The sequence below is a fragment of the Mus caroli genome, unplaced genomic scaffold, assembly GCF_978045245.1.
Source record: "Mus caroli unplaced genomic scaffold, Mus_caroli_1 scaffold_1, whole genome shotgun sequence".
In the NCBI taxonomy this organism is placed as follows: domain Eukaryota; kingdom Metazoa; phylum Chordata; class Mammalia; order Rodentia; family Muridae; genus Mus; species Mus caroli.
In genome coordinates, this window is record NW_028227256.1 from 18,431,650 (window position 1) to 18,445,848 (window position 14,199).

At 41.5% G+C, this 14,199-nt stretch overlaps 1 protein-coding gene across 3 annotated transcripts in view; it reads right to left on the reverse strand.

Moving 5' to 3' along the window:
* Kcnq5 (potassium voltage-gated channel subfamily Q member 5) overlaps window positions 1-14,199 on the reverse strand; it is a 611,319-nt gene that overhangs the window by 67,344 nt on the left and 529,776 nt on the right. For all 3 annotated transcript variants that reach the window (XM_085835922.1, XM_085835940.1, XM_085835933.1), the window contains 3 exons: window positions 14,016-14,110; window positions 11,020-11,046; window positions 2,114-2,334 (listed from right to left, as the gene is read on the reverse strand). In XM_085835922.1, the coding sequence (XP_085692048.1) occupies window positions 2,114-2,334; window positions 11,020-11,046; window positions 14,016-14,110 (343 nt within the window). The remainder of the gene's footprint in view (window positions 1-2,113; window positions 2,335-11,019; window positions 11,047-14,015; window positions 14,111-14,199) is intronic.

Genomic DNA, 14,199 nt, shown 5'->3' on the forward strand with positions numbered 1-14,199 from the left:
GGGAGCCTGTTTTAGAAGCAGAAGTCTTGCCAGCTGCTGAACTGGGTTTGCCTTTTCCAGTTCATGTGTTGCAATCCTTATGCCCAGAATCCCTCTAAATGCTACTGTATTTGAAGACAGAGTATTTAAGGAAGTGATTAGCTTAAAAACGAAGTTACTAAGGTATGTCTAAATCGAGTATGGTTCATGTTCCATACCCCCAAAAATCACACATACAGCTAGAGAAAAACAGACTATGTGAAGACAGAAGGACCATGAAGAAAGATGTCCTAGGTAGGCATCACCTATGCCAGCACCTTCAGCTGAGACTTTTCTTCCAAGACAGCGAGACAGTCAATTTCTGTTGCTTAAATTTTCCAGTGTGGGTCAGACTGTCCTTGAATCCATGATTTTCTGCCTCAGCTACCTAAGTATTCAGATTACAGGCATGCATCAGGCTATCTGGCCTGTGATCACTCCCCTTTCATATCAGTTAGAATCATTTTCAACATCTGATACTGTTTCTTATATCTGGAGATGGTGCTGTTACGTAATTGTGTCTAATTTTTGGCAAATGCTATGGCTTTGCTATCTATGTGCCAAACCATTTTACAGAAGGGATGTATCCATTTTTATTAGTGAGTCATTTTCAAGTGCACCGGATACTCTAGACTTAGCTGCCCCAAAGCTATCTGAGAATTTCCTTCTGGGGAATCAAAGTATAGAAACAGGACCCTGACAACCTGTGGTAGACTCAGGGCGCTGCAGATGCCTGGGTGAGGCGTACCCAACAATGGAGGACAAGGCGTTTCCCAGCTTAGCGGAGCAACAGGTGAAAGCAAAGCATAGCAGGATCAGTATGTCCCTGCCTCTGAGATGGGAGCCATCATCTCTGCCAGGTAGGGCCACATCAGGTCAGCATCTAGAAGTCTATTTGGAGATCTTGACACCAGGAGGGGCATGGAGAGTGAAGAAGTGTGAAGGACGGACTTGTATTGCTCACTTGAGAGTGGAAGGGAGGTCCCTGAGGCCCTCTGAGGAAGCTGGGAGGGGCTGTCAGCCTAAGGTTCCAGGGGTTCACCACAGGGACCCATGATCACTGCAGCCATGACCTCTGCTTGTTTGCCTTATCCCTGGAGCTTTGAGGGCCTGGGAAAACACAGGTTGTGCCAGGGAACGAGAGTATAAGGCCTAGTGGCCTTTACAGTTTGTATGCGTTAATGGAAGATGCTCGTTGATTCTGGTTTTTTGCCCAGTGTGAGGGATCCTGGGGGTGGGGCGGGATGGTGGCACACTTAAAAGGAAAACTACGCTAGTTTTTAAATGAAAAAAAAAAAAGAGAATTTCATAAACATGAAATTATGTGTCAGTCAATAAAAGGTTGGCAGGAAACCTTCTACCAGGTTTAGGTGGTAAAGAAAATAGGTTAATTCCTCTTGAGAAAGAGAGCTTTAACCATCTTTAGAAGACTGCTGAGCTTGGCATGGTTGAGCTCTATGACAAACAGCAGCCTCTGAGTGTGTGGGAGATGGATTGTGGGTGGGACAAGGGAGAAGACCATTTTCCTTTTGCCTAGAAGGATACCTGTCTCACATACATTTCAGGTTATTTTCAAGGAGCCTGCTAGTCTTTCTAGTTTGGGGCTTGGTTGGCCACCCACAGCACACATACCATCAAGGAGGTCACAGTGATCTTGAAATAAATGTAGATAAGAGGGAAGAATTAACAAAATGGTTCCCTCCCTCCCTCCCTCCCTCCCTCCCTCCCTCCCTCCCTCCCTCCCTCCCTCCCTCCCTCCCTCCCTCCCTTCCTTCCTGACTCTCTTTCTTTCTCTCTCTTTTTAAAATGTGCCACCAGTCATAAAGATCCAGGTCTTGCACATGCTAAGCCCTCACCTTATTCTGTATTTCCAGGCATTTGCCTTCACAGAGATAGAGATTTAGCTGCCCAAGTTGTTTCTCAAAACTAACACAGAGCAGCAAATAAATTTCCAATAAGAATAAACAATTTCTTTCCCTGGCATGCTACCTTCAATGGTGCAGTGGAGAACGAGTCATTTCCTAATCGTACAGCAGCCTAAAAATTGTCTCGAAAAATCAAAAAAAAAAAAAATTGTCACGAAGGCCAGACTTACCGTCTATCACTGGCTTTGGCTGGGAACTCTTGAGACGTAGTGAGGGCCTGAAGCGGGTTCGGTCGTTGAAGCTCCAGCTCTTCTGGACTTTGGTGGGGCTGCCCTCGGCAGTGATGTCAGTGCTTGGGGATCTCCTGTCACCTACTGATGCTTGTCTGCTCTTAATGCTCTGGCCCCTTGGGCTAGCCATGCGCACTCGCTCCTTAAAGCTCAGCTTCTGACTGTGGAAAACAGAGCCACTGTTATTCCATCGCAACAAGCATCTCTGATTCCACAGGGGCGAATGCTTGGATGAAACTATAAGGCCATTTACAGATCAATAGGCAAGAGCGTGTGCAGCAAGGAGGAGCCAGAAATAGATTTTTTTATTGAAAAAATAAAAAGAGCTACATTTAATCATGGTGTTTGTATTCATTTGAGGTCAGTCTCTCTCTTGTGAGTACATGCATGCTCCTTGGATTTATGTAGGAAAGAAAACGACCAGGTAGAACACTTTGTGCCCAATTTCACTGAAGATAACCAAAAATGAGTTTGGAATTCACTTTAAAAATCGTTGGGTGGTTGTAGCTTTCCCCTCCATTGTTATGTTCCTCTTGTTTGTTTGTTTGGGAGATCTTTCTTTGGAACTCCTAAGCATCGCTACAGGTAAACAGGGATGATGGTTGCATATGTACCTACATCCAGCATGCATTGTATACCCCAGGCAAGATTATGATATCCATACATTCATGCAATCTCAAAGCAATTGACAGCACTGCACACATATATTAAACACATGACACTTGACATTATGTTCTTCATTCTTGGGAAAAGAAACCAAACATGGGGTTTGGTTTGGAGGCAGCCTCGACATGTAATGAATGAGGTGATAGACAGAAAGAAATGCAATGTTCAGTTTTCTGCTATGAAAGCAAGCTACCAGGAAGATCACTTTTAATCTAAACATTCCATTCTGTGGTACTAGATGGGATCAAGCTGCCGTGGGATGATCAAGGATGTACTAGCAACAGAATCCAAAATGAATCTTTACCCTTCCATGGTTAAGATGTGTGTCTTTTGTGTTGTGCTAGGAGGAGCAGGTAGGAATTATGGAGACAGGTCTCTGACTCATGAGAAAACGGGAGTAACATAGCTATCTTTTTAAATATATACATATATATTTATAGGAATCAAATGAACTGTGGAAAGTATTCTATGCCCCAACATGGTTTTATTTCACTTATAAAGCGCTGTGCTATTCATTAGAAAGCAACAGACAGTTATCGATGCGAAGGGCCCAGTGCTCTTCAGAGACTGAAGTAATAATGGGGCAATGGGTCTGAGGGTGAGTCGCTTAGCACAGCTCTTGTGAGTCATGCTGCAGCCTTTGTGGGGGATGAAGGCAGCGTGCTCATGGATAAGAACTGTCTGAGACCAAGTGAAGGCCTTGTCTTTTCCACTTACCGCAGTGTCCACGGTCCCCAGCTGCAGCATGCCAACAGCAAATGTGTTTAGTGGGTGTGTGTCTGGCAGCTAACAAGAGATAGTAACATTTGTTTTTCCATGCCTAGCTGCTTAACCTCTGCGGGTCTAAAGAGGTACCATGTCTGATGTGAAGTTGTGTACATGGAAACAAATCATATCATGAACAATGGTGGTCTGACAGTCTGGTTAGCACTAAAGGAGTTGACCATGCAGCTGACACCTCCTGGCCCCAAATGCAGACACAGCCACTTCCAGCACAACTAGCTGAAGGCACATGCAGGCTGGGCAGTTTTGTGGTGAGGTCACGTGAGGTCAAGAGTTCTGTCCAACAGCCCTGTCGGTCACAGGCTTTATCTTGACAAATGTATGATTAAATGATAGATTACATCAAACGACAGCAACAGAAAACAGCTAACGAGCACTTTGTTTTATATTCAGTCTAGGTTCTCCATATCACCCCATCCCCTTAAATTACTAAGAGAAACCTGCCGAAGAGATAGATGAAAAATGTCTACTTTCCCTTAAAAAGATTTTAATTATAAAAATTTCCAATCTTTAAAAAAAAAATTCAGCTTGTCTGTACCACAACTTAAATTTTTGATGATGTAGTTCAGCAAACATATGTTCGTTTCTGCACCTTCATTTCGATAAATGGCTGACTCAAGTAGACACAGCTAAATGAGAACCCCAAGTGTTCTCACTGTGTTTGACCTTGTCTCTTACCTTTCTGGAATTAATGCTAATTGCATGGAAGGTTAAGATTAAATGCTGGAAAGCTACATCTCTTTCCTAATCCAACTGAATAAACAAGAAACAGGTAAAATATAATCACAAAGATATTAATATAAATTCTATTTTATTCTTTTTTTTTAAGAATTACAATTTTAAAAAAGCTTAAAATTTTTCCAAAATAAAACAGCTTCAGATATCCCATGATTTATTAATGATGACAAAATATTTGAGAATCACCCCTGTAACATATCATTACATCATTACCTCTACAAATTGATGAAACATATTTTAAATCTACACACATTAAAAATTGACATGTTAATTCTGGGTACCATTTCCTTTGCGGTTTTCTTTTAAATTTATTTTATTTTATTTTGCATGTGCAGGCATTCTGTCTGTCTGTCTGTCTGTCTGTCTGTCTGTCTGTCTGTGTGCCCTGTGCATGGCTGGTGGTCAGAGGCCAGTAAAAGACACCAGATCCCCTGGAAATAGAGCTATAAATAGTTGTGAGCCACCAGATGGGTATTAGGAATCCAACCTGGGTATTGAGGAAGAACAGCTAATGGTCTTAATTTGTGGGCCATCTCTAACGTCTAATATTAAAAAACAAAAACAAAAAACTAAGCTATGTATGGTAGGTAGCTCATGCCTTTAATCCCAGCACCTGGGAGGCAGAGACAGGCCGATCTCTGTGAGTTTAAGGCTAGCTCATTTACATAGCAAATGCCAACCCAACCAGGGTTGTAAAGGGTGATGTTGTCTCAAAGACAAAAGCCAAACTAGACCAAACCAAATCCAAACAGAAATTAAATTCAATAAATTACATGCTAAAATAGAGAAAATGTAATGCTTTCTTTTCTCTTTTGACACAAAAGTATGAAAGTTTAGAGTGGCATCTTAACACAGAATGAGTATTTCCAAAGAAAACGTTCTGTTTGTGTGCCCTCTAATGGAAAGTTTTCTTTCATTGGTTTGTCTACATCATCTCTCCTTTGGAAATCAACAGAATATCTTGATTAGATGTCTAGTAAACAGATTAGGTGGCTGTTATCGAAAGCACACATCAATTAAAATTATAGTCACTTCACTGGTACATAAAAGTTTCCATTACTTTCTTGGGTTTTTTTTTTTTTTTTTTTTTTGACATTTAAAAAAATGACTTTGAGGAAGATTTTTCTGTCACAGCATTTTTCAGAAAGCTTGCCAAGGATGATCCCCAGGAGAGCAAGTGAGTCTCGATCTGGAGAAAGCAACCAAAAGGTCACAGTGGTCATTGATTGGAGCCTCTCAGTACGCAATCCCATGTTCCCAGCTGAGCACCATGCTCCAGGGAGCCTGCGGAACTCTGCAAGGGGATTCATCGTTCTCTAGAAGCAGCTGTCCAAATCACTCTGATGGCCCGGCATGCACTCAACTGTTAGATGCTCCCTGCCAGGGAATCTTGCGGCTTCATAACTCCGCAGTAATCCACGAGGGCTTACACTGCTGCCGCTATTGTTATACATAATTAGTGTTTTAGCCCTTTATAGGATAAGCACCCTACAAACTGTCGCCTCAGGCACAATATGGCAACCCAGCCACTACCAAACCAGCGCGTGCAACAGCTTAGCAGTTGAGCAGCCACCAGGAGGCGCCAACAGGCTGACTGCCAGTACTATGCCTGCTTTTCATTTTATTTTATTTATTTATTTTTGTCCCAGTGATAAGAGTTTCGAAGCAGGCAACAGGCAACAAGGAAAATTACAAGCGCGCTGAGGACCTCATTCAAGAAGTCCCTAGGAGAGTGAGTCTAAAAAGAGGGCCCAGGTGTAGTGGCGGCGTAACCTGATCATGCACCTGAGGTTAGTTGGCATTCTCAAATCTCATGTCAACAGCTGGGATGCTGGGTACCTCTGCTTCCGTGAGGTGTACATTCTGAAGAACTTCTGCTTATTACTACAGAACTTACTAGGAGTGAGGGAGATAGAGCAGTGTATTATTAAGCATTTCTCCACCAGTGTAGAGCTGAAGGCTTTCTTTTTTCTAACGACAAGTGGTTTGACTTGACTTTATATGAGAAGACAATACATAAGCAGCGCGTGCTCTGCAAGTCAGTAGTGCTGCCTGAGATACAGCCAGTGCCCTTGTGGTTAGGCACTGGCAATTAGATTGGAAATAATAAGCACTATGAGCGATGAGAATATGTGTCAGGATCTGTTTCGTATGAAACGGGGAAAATAAACTCTAATAAATATCAATGAATAGAGTATAAGTAATGGTGAGCCAAATTTTTAGAAAATTTATGAATGAATATTTTTATAAATCAACAAAGTAGATAACAGTTGCTTTGAAGTTAAACACACACACACACACACACACACACACACACACACTTGATTTGTGTGGAACTAAAGTTATAGTTAGTATATAGGTAAATAGTTGTCAGGTTGAATACCTGTTTAAAAGTTAACAGAGAAAGGATTCTATATTAGTACTTTATAAAGATTAAAACAATCACATACTTATTAAGTCCTCGGCTGTTTATAAAAGAGTAAACCCCTCCCTTCTATAAATAATGTGAACAGATGGAAAGAGTCTTTTTAAACAATTTAATATTTGCCAGTAAGGGCCAGAGCTGATTATGTGGGGAGGAAAGTCAAGTCTGGTCTCACTGAATTTAGTTTAATGATACATGCAGATCATTCACTACACACAGAAGAAAAAAACAGTAGTAAAAAAATAAAAGCAGAAGAAACGGACAAACACAGTTTCTTCTATAAGCATTCTAGAGTTCTTTCCCAGGAGCCACAGAATTGGACCAGAACACACTGGAGTGGTTTGGACAAAGCACTTAATGGACCACAGAATGATGTCCTGAGATACCTGTGCCTTAACACACATGACATGCATTTTAAATCAGCCTCACTGATGCTTGCTAAAGCAATCTTAGATAGTCAGCTGTGTTAGAAGGCTGAGGCAGTGTTAGGGATGCTTGGTAGGTGGAAAAATAAGGCCCTGTAACTGAAGCAGGTACACAGTCAGCCATCGCTCACTCAGAAGACAGGAAGGAGGCAGTGAGATTCACAGTTAATCCCTTAGTCTCTGTGGATACCATCTGCTTTTGTTGGGATAAAAACTTAGGAAGAAATAGAACCTTATATCAGTGCAGTGCTTGCTGGCTGTTCTCTGATGACTTAGTCAAGGAGGAAGGGAGGAAAGATAGGAATTCCAGGTCAAAAGACTGTGGTAGGATGGCCAGATGGGTTCACACATAAACTCTTCTCTGAAAATGACAGTGTACTCCATTCCGAGAAGTACTGTCCCACTTAAAAATGAGCTGGAGATGTTACTTAAGGGAGACTTAATTAGAATGGAATTAATAAACACATCAACATGCATTTTCGATTAAAACTATCCCAATGGGAAGATAGGGCAAAAGAAGAGTAACAGAATAATAACACTAAGGAAGATGGAATTATGGTCTCAAAATAGCCAAGGAAACATTATTTCCAACATTATACACTTGAGCAGTAGCTATAAAAAAACTTCTCCATCTTTTAGTTTACAGTTTTAAATTAAAAAAAAAAGTATCAGTCCCAGTGTTTCTTAGCGTGGGGTGTGAGAAACTGTTTAAAGCACATCCCAACTTCATAGAAAGTAAGATCTCTTTTCTTAATGAGAACACCGCGAAATAGTGAACATAATTAATCAGGGGTGATGTATGCTTGCCCTCCATCCATTTACATTCTGTGGTGTCATCTGTGGACAGGGCTCTTATTCAGTGATGGGGCCAGCTGCCTGTGAGAAAGGTAATGCCTGCAGTGGTGCGCTGATCTGAGGGTTTTAACAGAAAGGCCAAGAGTTTCCAGACTCTGAGGTATCCAAAGGATTAAAAGAAAATCAGCTCTTGCTGGTGCTCACACTTGTCTGTTTTGTCTAAACCATATCAATAACCAAATGGCCAACCACGAGGTCAGCAGAAGGCTCTGCGATGGGGTAGTACCAATTAATTCACTCATTCGAAATGAGGTCAAACATTAATTAATATCATTCCTAACCTAGAATTGCTCCTCTCCAAGTGTATAAGCACGTTTTCTCTTGTGGATACTTTGCTTCAGTAAGGGCAGATTTATTACATTTTGTGATGCTGCTGTTGTTATTGTCTTTCTGCATTCATTATTGCAATATTATAAACTGTCTTGTCTACAGAGCACATTGGAGAATCTAAGGCAATAATACAAAGGGAGTTTCAATGCATATCAATTTTTAATAGCATGTTTCAATTTAAAAGAAAAAAAAGAAGAAGCAGCATCCAGCTTATTTCCTATGGTTCTTGCAGTGTCTTGTTTTCAATGATTTATTTTTGACTATGGATATATGTGTGTGCATGTGCCGGTGTGTAAACTACTTTAGTGCAGTGACTAAAGAGGCCAGAAAAGAATGTGGAGGATCCCTTGGGCTGCAGTTACAGGTGGGCGCTCCCTGACACGGGTGCCTGGGAATGAATGTGTGTCCTCTGCAAGAGGAGTGCATGCTCATGACTTCTGAGCACATCCATTTTGTTGGTTGTGTTTTCAAAAAGTACTTGGAGTCAGGGAAAATTTATTCTTCCAGTCAAGAATAATGTATTGAGCACATTTTCTGTTATCACCTTACATAGGAGATGTAGTAATAATTGGGGAGTGGGTCCCCAATAACAATAGGAGCAGGGACCGCCTCTGACTCTGTTGCTTGCTGTTGGATCCTCTTCACCTAGCTGGACTGACTGGTCTAGTCAGGCCTGAGTGGGAGAGGATGTGCTTAGTCCTGCTTAGACTTCATGTCCCAGGGCAGGTGGGTACCAAAGCAGGACTTACCCTTCTCTCAGAAGGAGAGGAGATAATGAGGGGAGGGACTTGTGAGTGTGGGGCTGGGAGGAGAGGGGAAGGGGGGGGTGGTACCAGGTATAAAATGAATAAGTAAATAAATTAAGAGGGGGGTGGAGGTAGAGAAACTGAGTGGTGATATAGGACTGGTTTCAAGGTTGTTCAATGTTCAATGCCTGCAGAGAAGCAAAGAATTTCACCATGTCATTCTTCAAGTCATGAACCTAGCTGGGTGGTTTTGCACACATTCAGATCTATAAGTGAACTAACTTTAACAACATTAGTCACAAGTCTGTTGAACAGATTTTAACATTTTAGACAGACGTGGTAAATTTTTTGATGTACTAACCTTAGGAAATGTGTCTTCTGTTGTTGTTACTACTGGCCCAAGGTGACTCCTGTCTCAGGATTGCTAAAGGGGCCATGTTTATTCAAGCACCTAGACATTACCTATAATTTCCTCTTCTCTTGTCAAAGTTTCATTTTGGAGGATGAAACTAAGACAGGTGACCCTCTCCACTAGTTCTGCAACCTGTGCTATTAGACCCTGGAGACAAATTACCCTCTGGATAAATTGTAGATAGGTCATTCTGAGACCAAGCCTCTGAAATATCACTAAAGAGTAAACACAACTCTGAGATGTCTATGCAAAGATGGTGCTTGACCCAAAGACTGAATTTCTCTTTTGTTAGGTCTTCTGAAAATAACAACTCATTGGTTAGCTAATACTTCCTGTAATCATTGCTCATGGACATCCAGCATCCTTTGCTTCAAGTCTTTTCCTTCTGACATAAGAGAGACTTCTGAATTCATTGGCTCATCTGCACAGAGGGAGAACTTGAGGCAGGGTCTCATACTGTATTCAGCACCTGCCAGCATAGACATCTTGGTCTGGAAAATTTTTTTTTAAGTATTAATGCAGAAATGGCTAACACAGCCTTGTCACTCCAGAGGAAGTTTCAGAACTAGTCAAGTAATATATAAATATTTTCCAGTTGATGTTACCATAAACTCTTACTAGAAGCTAGCTCAGGGCATGAGAACACCTTGCTTTCTCTTTACTGAAGCAAATGGCAATGAAAGGAAAAATACAGACATCTCCTGTTTCTTGTTGCTTCTGCCTGTTACTACTTGTATTTCATTGTGGGGCTCTACAGCCTTGCCTTTCAGGCTTTGCTCCCCCTTCCAGACCTTTCCTGAGACTTCTTACTTATGATGCTTGTCTGCTATTCCCTCGGGGTCTTTCTAGGAGGAGCAGCCATGAGGCATCTGGGGAAATTGTGGGAGGGGTCTTCTTCCTGAAGACCAGATCTTCTCTGTGAAACTCATAACCCAAGTCAACTTGATTGCTCCCTGGGCTGGAGATATCCCACACAGGTGGTTCTTGCCTCTCGTCTTTACTGTACCTCTAGCCAAATTAAAAAAAAAAAAAAAAGAAAAAATTCTTATCTCAAGAAATGCACTCTAATAGAGTAAAGACTATCCTAGACTACTGTGCATTCTTTCTCCTACTAGGCCATTAGATAACTCTATTTGAATACTTGGGAAGGACTTCTGTTTGGGACAGAGGGAGACAAGAATAATCTTGGACCATGATTATTTTGCCCCTGAACATTCCAGGCCTTACAGATTGTTAAAAGGCACTGAGTGGGTTAGGAAAAAAAAAATACTTCTATTCCCGAGGAGGGATTAAAAAAAAAAAAAAAAAGAATCGATCAAACCCAGTAAATGGTGCAGGCAATCTTGTGAAAGGTCACTTTTAATCATCTTGCATTTGTTGATCGATTTTACTCATGAGGCACATTTAAAACACTGGTTAGGCATCTGATTTATAAACAAACATGTAGCAGAAGAGAGCTCACAAACCTGCTTGATGCCTCCCCTTGTTCTTTCCTTCAGGTGCGTGCAGACAGAAGAGAAATGATATTAAGCCAGTGAGTACATTTATAGCATTTGATAATGGCCCAGATGGGAGATGGGGTAATCAGGTCCCTTTCAGTTACCCCCTTTAAAGTACTGTCCATAGAAGCAATGCTATTTATAATAACTGTGCACAGCTTTCAAACATATGTTATTTGTGGCAGATCTGAGACAGCACAACATTACTTGGCAAATCTAATCCTGCCCCCACACAGCAGAAAGCCACATACTGTTTGGTTAAGAAACTATGGTTCAGGTTGAAGAAGCTTTAGCAAAGGCTCCCGGAGTGTTGCTGATTCCAATATGGCTGTGGTCCCTGTGTCTTGGGCAGACTTTTGGGAACAAGCCCTGGAGGCATTAATCGATGACTGTTGTCTTGTTCTTCAGTCACTTACTGAGGTAGATCATTTTTCTCTTATATGAAGAATGAATTTTCTTGCAGTAAATAAAGTGCACAGAAAATCTATCTGAAAATCTCTCTTCTTGTGTGTCTCTGCGTTACAGCTAAATGGGAAGACATTATATCAGATAGTGTCTAAATTGTGACTTCTCTTTTATTTTATTTTAATTAGGTATTTTCTTCATTTACAGTTCCAATGCTATCCCAAAAGTACCCCATACCTTCCCCCCTCCCCACCCACTCCAATTTCTTGGCCCTGGCGTTCCTCTGTACTGAGGCATATAAAGTTTGCAAGACCAATGGGCCTCTCTTTCCACTGATGGCCGACTAGGCCATCTTCTGATACATACGCAGCTAGAGACACGAGCTCCTGGGGGGGTACTGGTTAGTTCATATTTTTGTTCCACCTATAGGGTTGCAGACCCATTTAGCTCCTTGGGTACTTTCTCTAGTTCCTCCATTGGGGGCCCTGTGATCCATCCAATAGCTGACTGTGAGCATCCACTTCTGTGTTTGCTAGGCCCCAGCATAGCCTCACAAGAGACAGCTATATCAGGGTCCTTTCAGCAAAATCTTGCTACTGTGTGCAATGGTGTCAGCGTTTGGAGGCAGATTATGACTTCTCAATGTAACCCATAACATCTCCTCAGCTTGATAATTGCCCACAACTTCTTAAAATATCCAAATCACCCTTTTAAAAAGCTTTGAAAGAGAGATAACTGATATTGTTCATGTAGAGTGTACATAAGAGGAAAGCCATGGCCTGGAAAGAGAAAGAAACATCTCCTTTATAACCTTGGCAGGTGTGAAGAGGGTTCAGGGGGCCAATTCTCTCTGCATCTCCAAGACTCAAAGAGTGGTTTCTTAGACCCATCTTTCACCCTACTCTTTGATATGAGAATGGGGAGTAAGATCAACTAAACACATCCCCAGATCAATGGGGGAACCAGGGCACATGTGTGCTGTTATTTAGCAACAATAATGTCATTGTTAGCAGTGCTGCTGGTAGAGCTGACAATGATAATTTCTTTAACCCTGATAAGCCCTAAGTTGCTTTCCTATCAACATTTCTCTTTAAAGCTTCTGTGCATTTCATAATATTTGCTTTTACTGTCTATTCTTGGCATCTTTGGGTGTCTAGTTCCTGAGCCATGAAACCAACTTACTCTGGTTTTCCCTGATTGCTTTCTGCTTAGCCTTGGAAACAAAACCTTGGGTACAATCAGTGTTTAATGAGCACTCACAGAATGGCTACACAGATGAATGGATGCACTCTCTCTCAGAATTACTGCAATATGAACACTAAGGAGAAACCTACCATGTAGATGTAAAGAAGTTTCAGTCTTTTGCATTGCATCAGCTTGCATTCAAAAACCTAGTTAGTTTTAAGTAAAGCCATTCTGTAGGTTATTGTAAATTATTCTTCTCATTAACAGAAACTTGACTGAAGTAGGTTTTCTTTCTAAAGCAAAGGTTCTAAACTTGGCTTCAGGGAATATAAGAGTGTATTAAATTTGTTGGCATAGTTCTGATTGTGTGTGTGTGTGTGTGTGTAGTGGATATTATCCTTGGTAAAAGGGCATGATTTCTGTCACATTTCATTGATTTATAAAAGAGCAACAATAATAACTGCAATGATTATGAACCTCAAGGACCATGAGGTGTCTCAGGGGTGGTTTGTGTTTGGTGCCCAGGTTCAATGCATGGTACCAGTGCCTGCTGAGTCCTTTGGCTGACTCACTGTTTTTCAGTAAGTGAGGCTGGAACAGAAGGTTGTGGGGAGAAGTGAGGGAAGGCATGGCTGATGGGCTCAAGGGAACAGGATGGGGGCAGTTGTTTGAATCAATCCTCTTTGCCTCTGCCCCCACTTAACGTGGGGAAGAGGAGTAGTATATGAACAACATTCTAAGGGAGGCACTTAGAGAAACTGACTCATTAGTACGTTTCTCCAGACCTCAGAATGACTTTTAATTCAAAACTGTAGTTAAGAGGGAAGGCAGATAATCACGTGTAGTAGACCACTGCCTTCTGCCACTAGAGACCCTTCAATAGTTTTCCAAATACTCTTCCTTCTTTACATAGATCCAGAAAATTTCCCAGAGATGAGAACTATGATGTATGTGTGTGCACGTGCGTGTATATGAGTGAGTTAGTGTGTGCATGCTTGTGCATGCGCATGTTTGTGTTTGTGTGTGTATTTTGTGTGTGTAGATTCCAAGCAATCTCCCTGTAAAATTAGGTGATGGGTCAAGTGATCTTTGTTTTTCAAGACCTGTTGCTTCATAAGAAGAGACATTAGAAAACTACCATATCTCTGTATAACTCATATTCTTTAAGACTTTGGTCATGGCCTATGGTTGTTAAGGAACGATGCCAATTCCATGTGGTTTTACGGTTGAGTTGCTGTTAAATAGTTTAAACTTCTTTAAAAACAACAGAGAGAATAAAACAAGTCCCAGAGTGAGACTTCTGTACACATATGGTTTGTTTAACAAACTAGAAAAGACTCAACTCCAGCACCAGCTGTCCCACTGATACCTACTTGGTAGGGCTGCAGGTGTGCAAGGCCTTCAGATGTGGCTTCCAGGTTGCAATGGAAACAGATTTTTCATCAGCTGCATAACTTCGCCAGACACACTGCATGCGGCACCCAGGAGCACAAGAAAGAGCAGGAAACAGAATAGAAAGAAAAGGACAATTATTTAGTTACTATAGGCTACGAATCT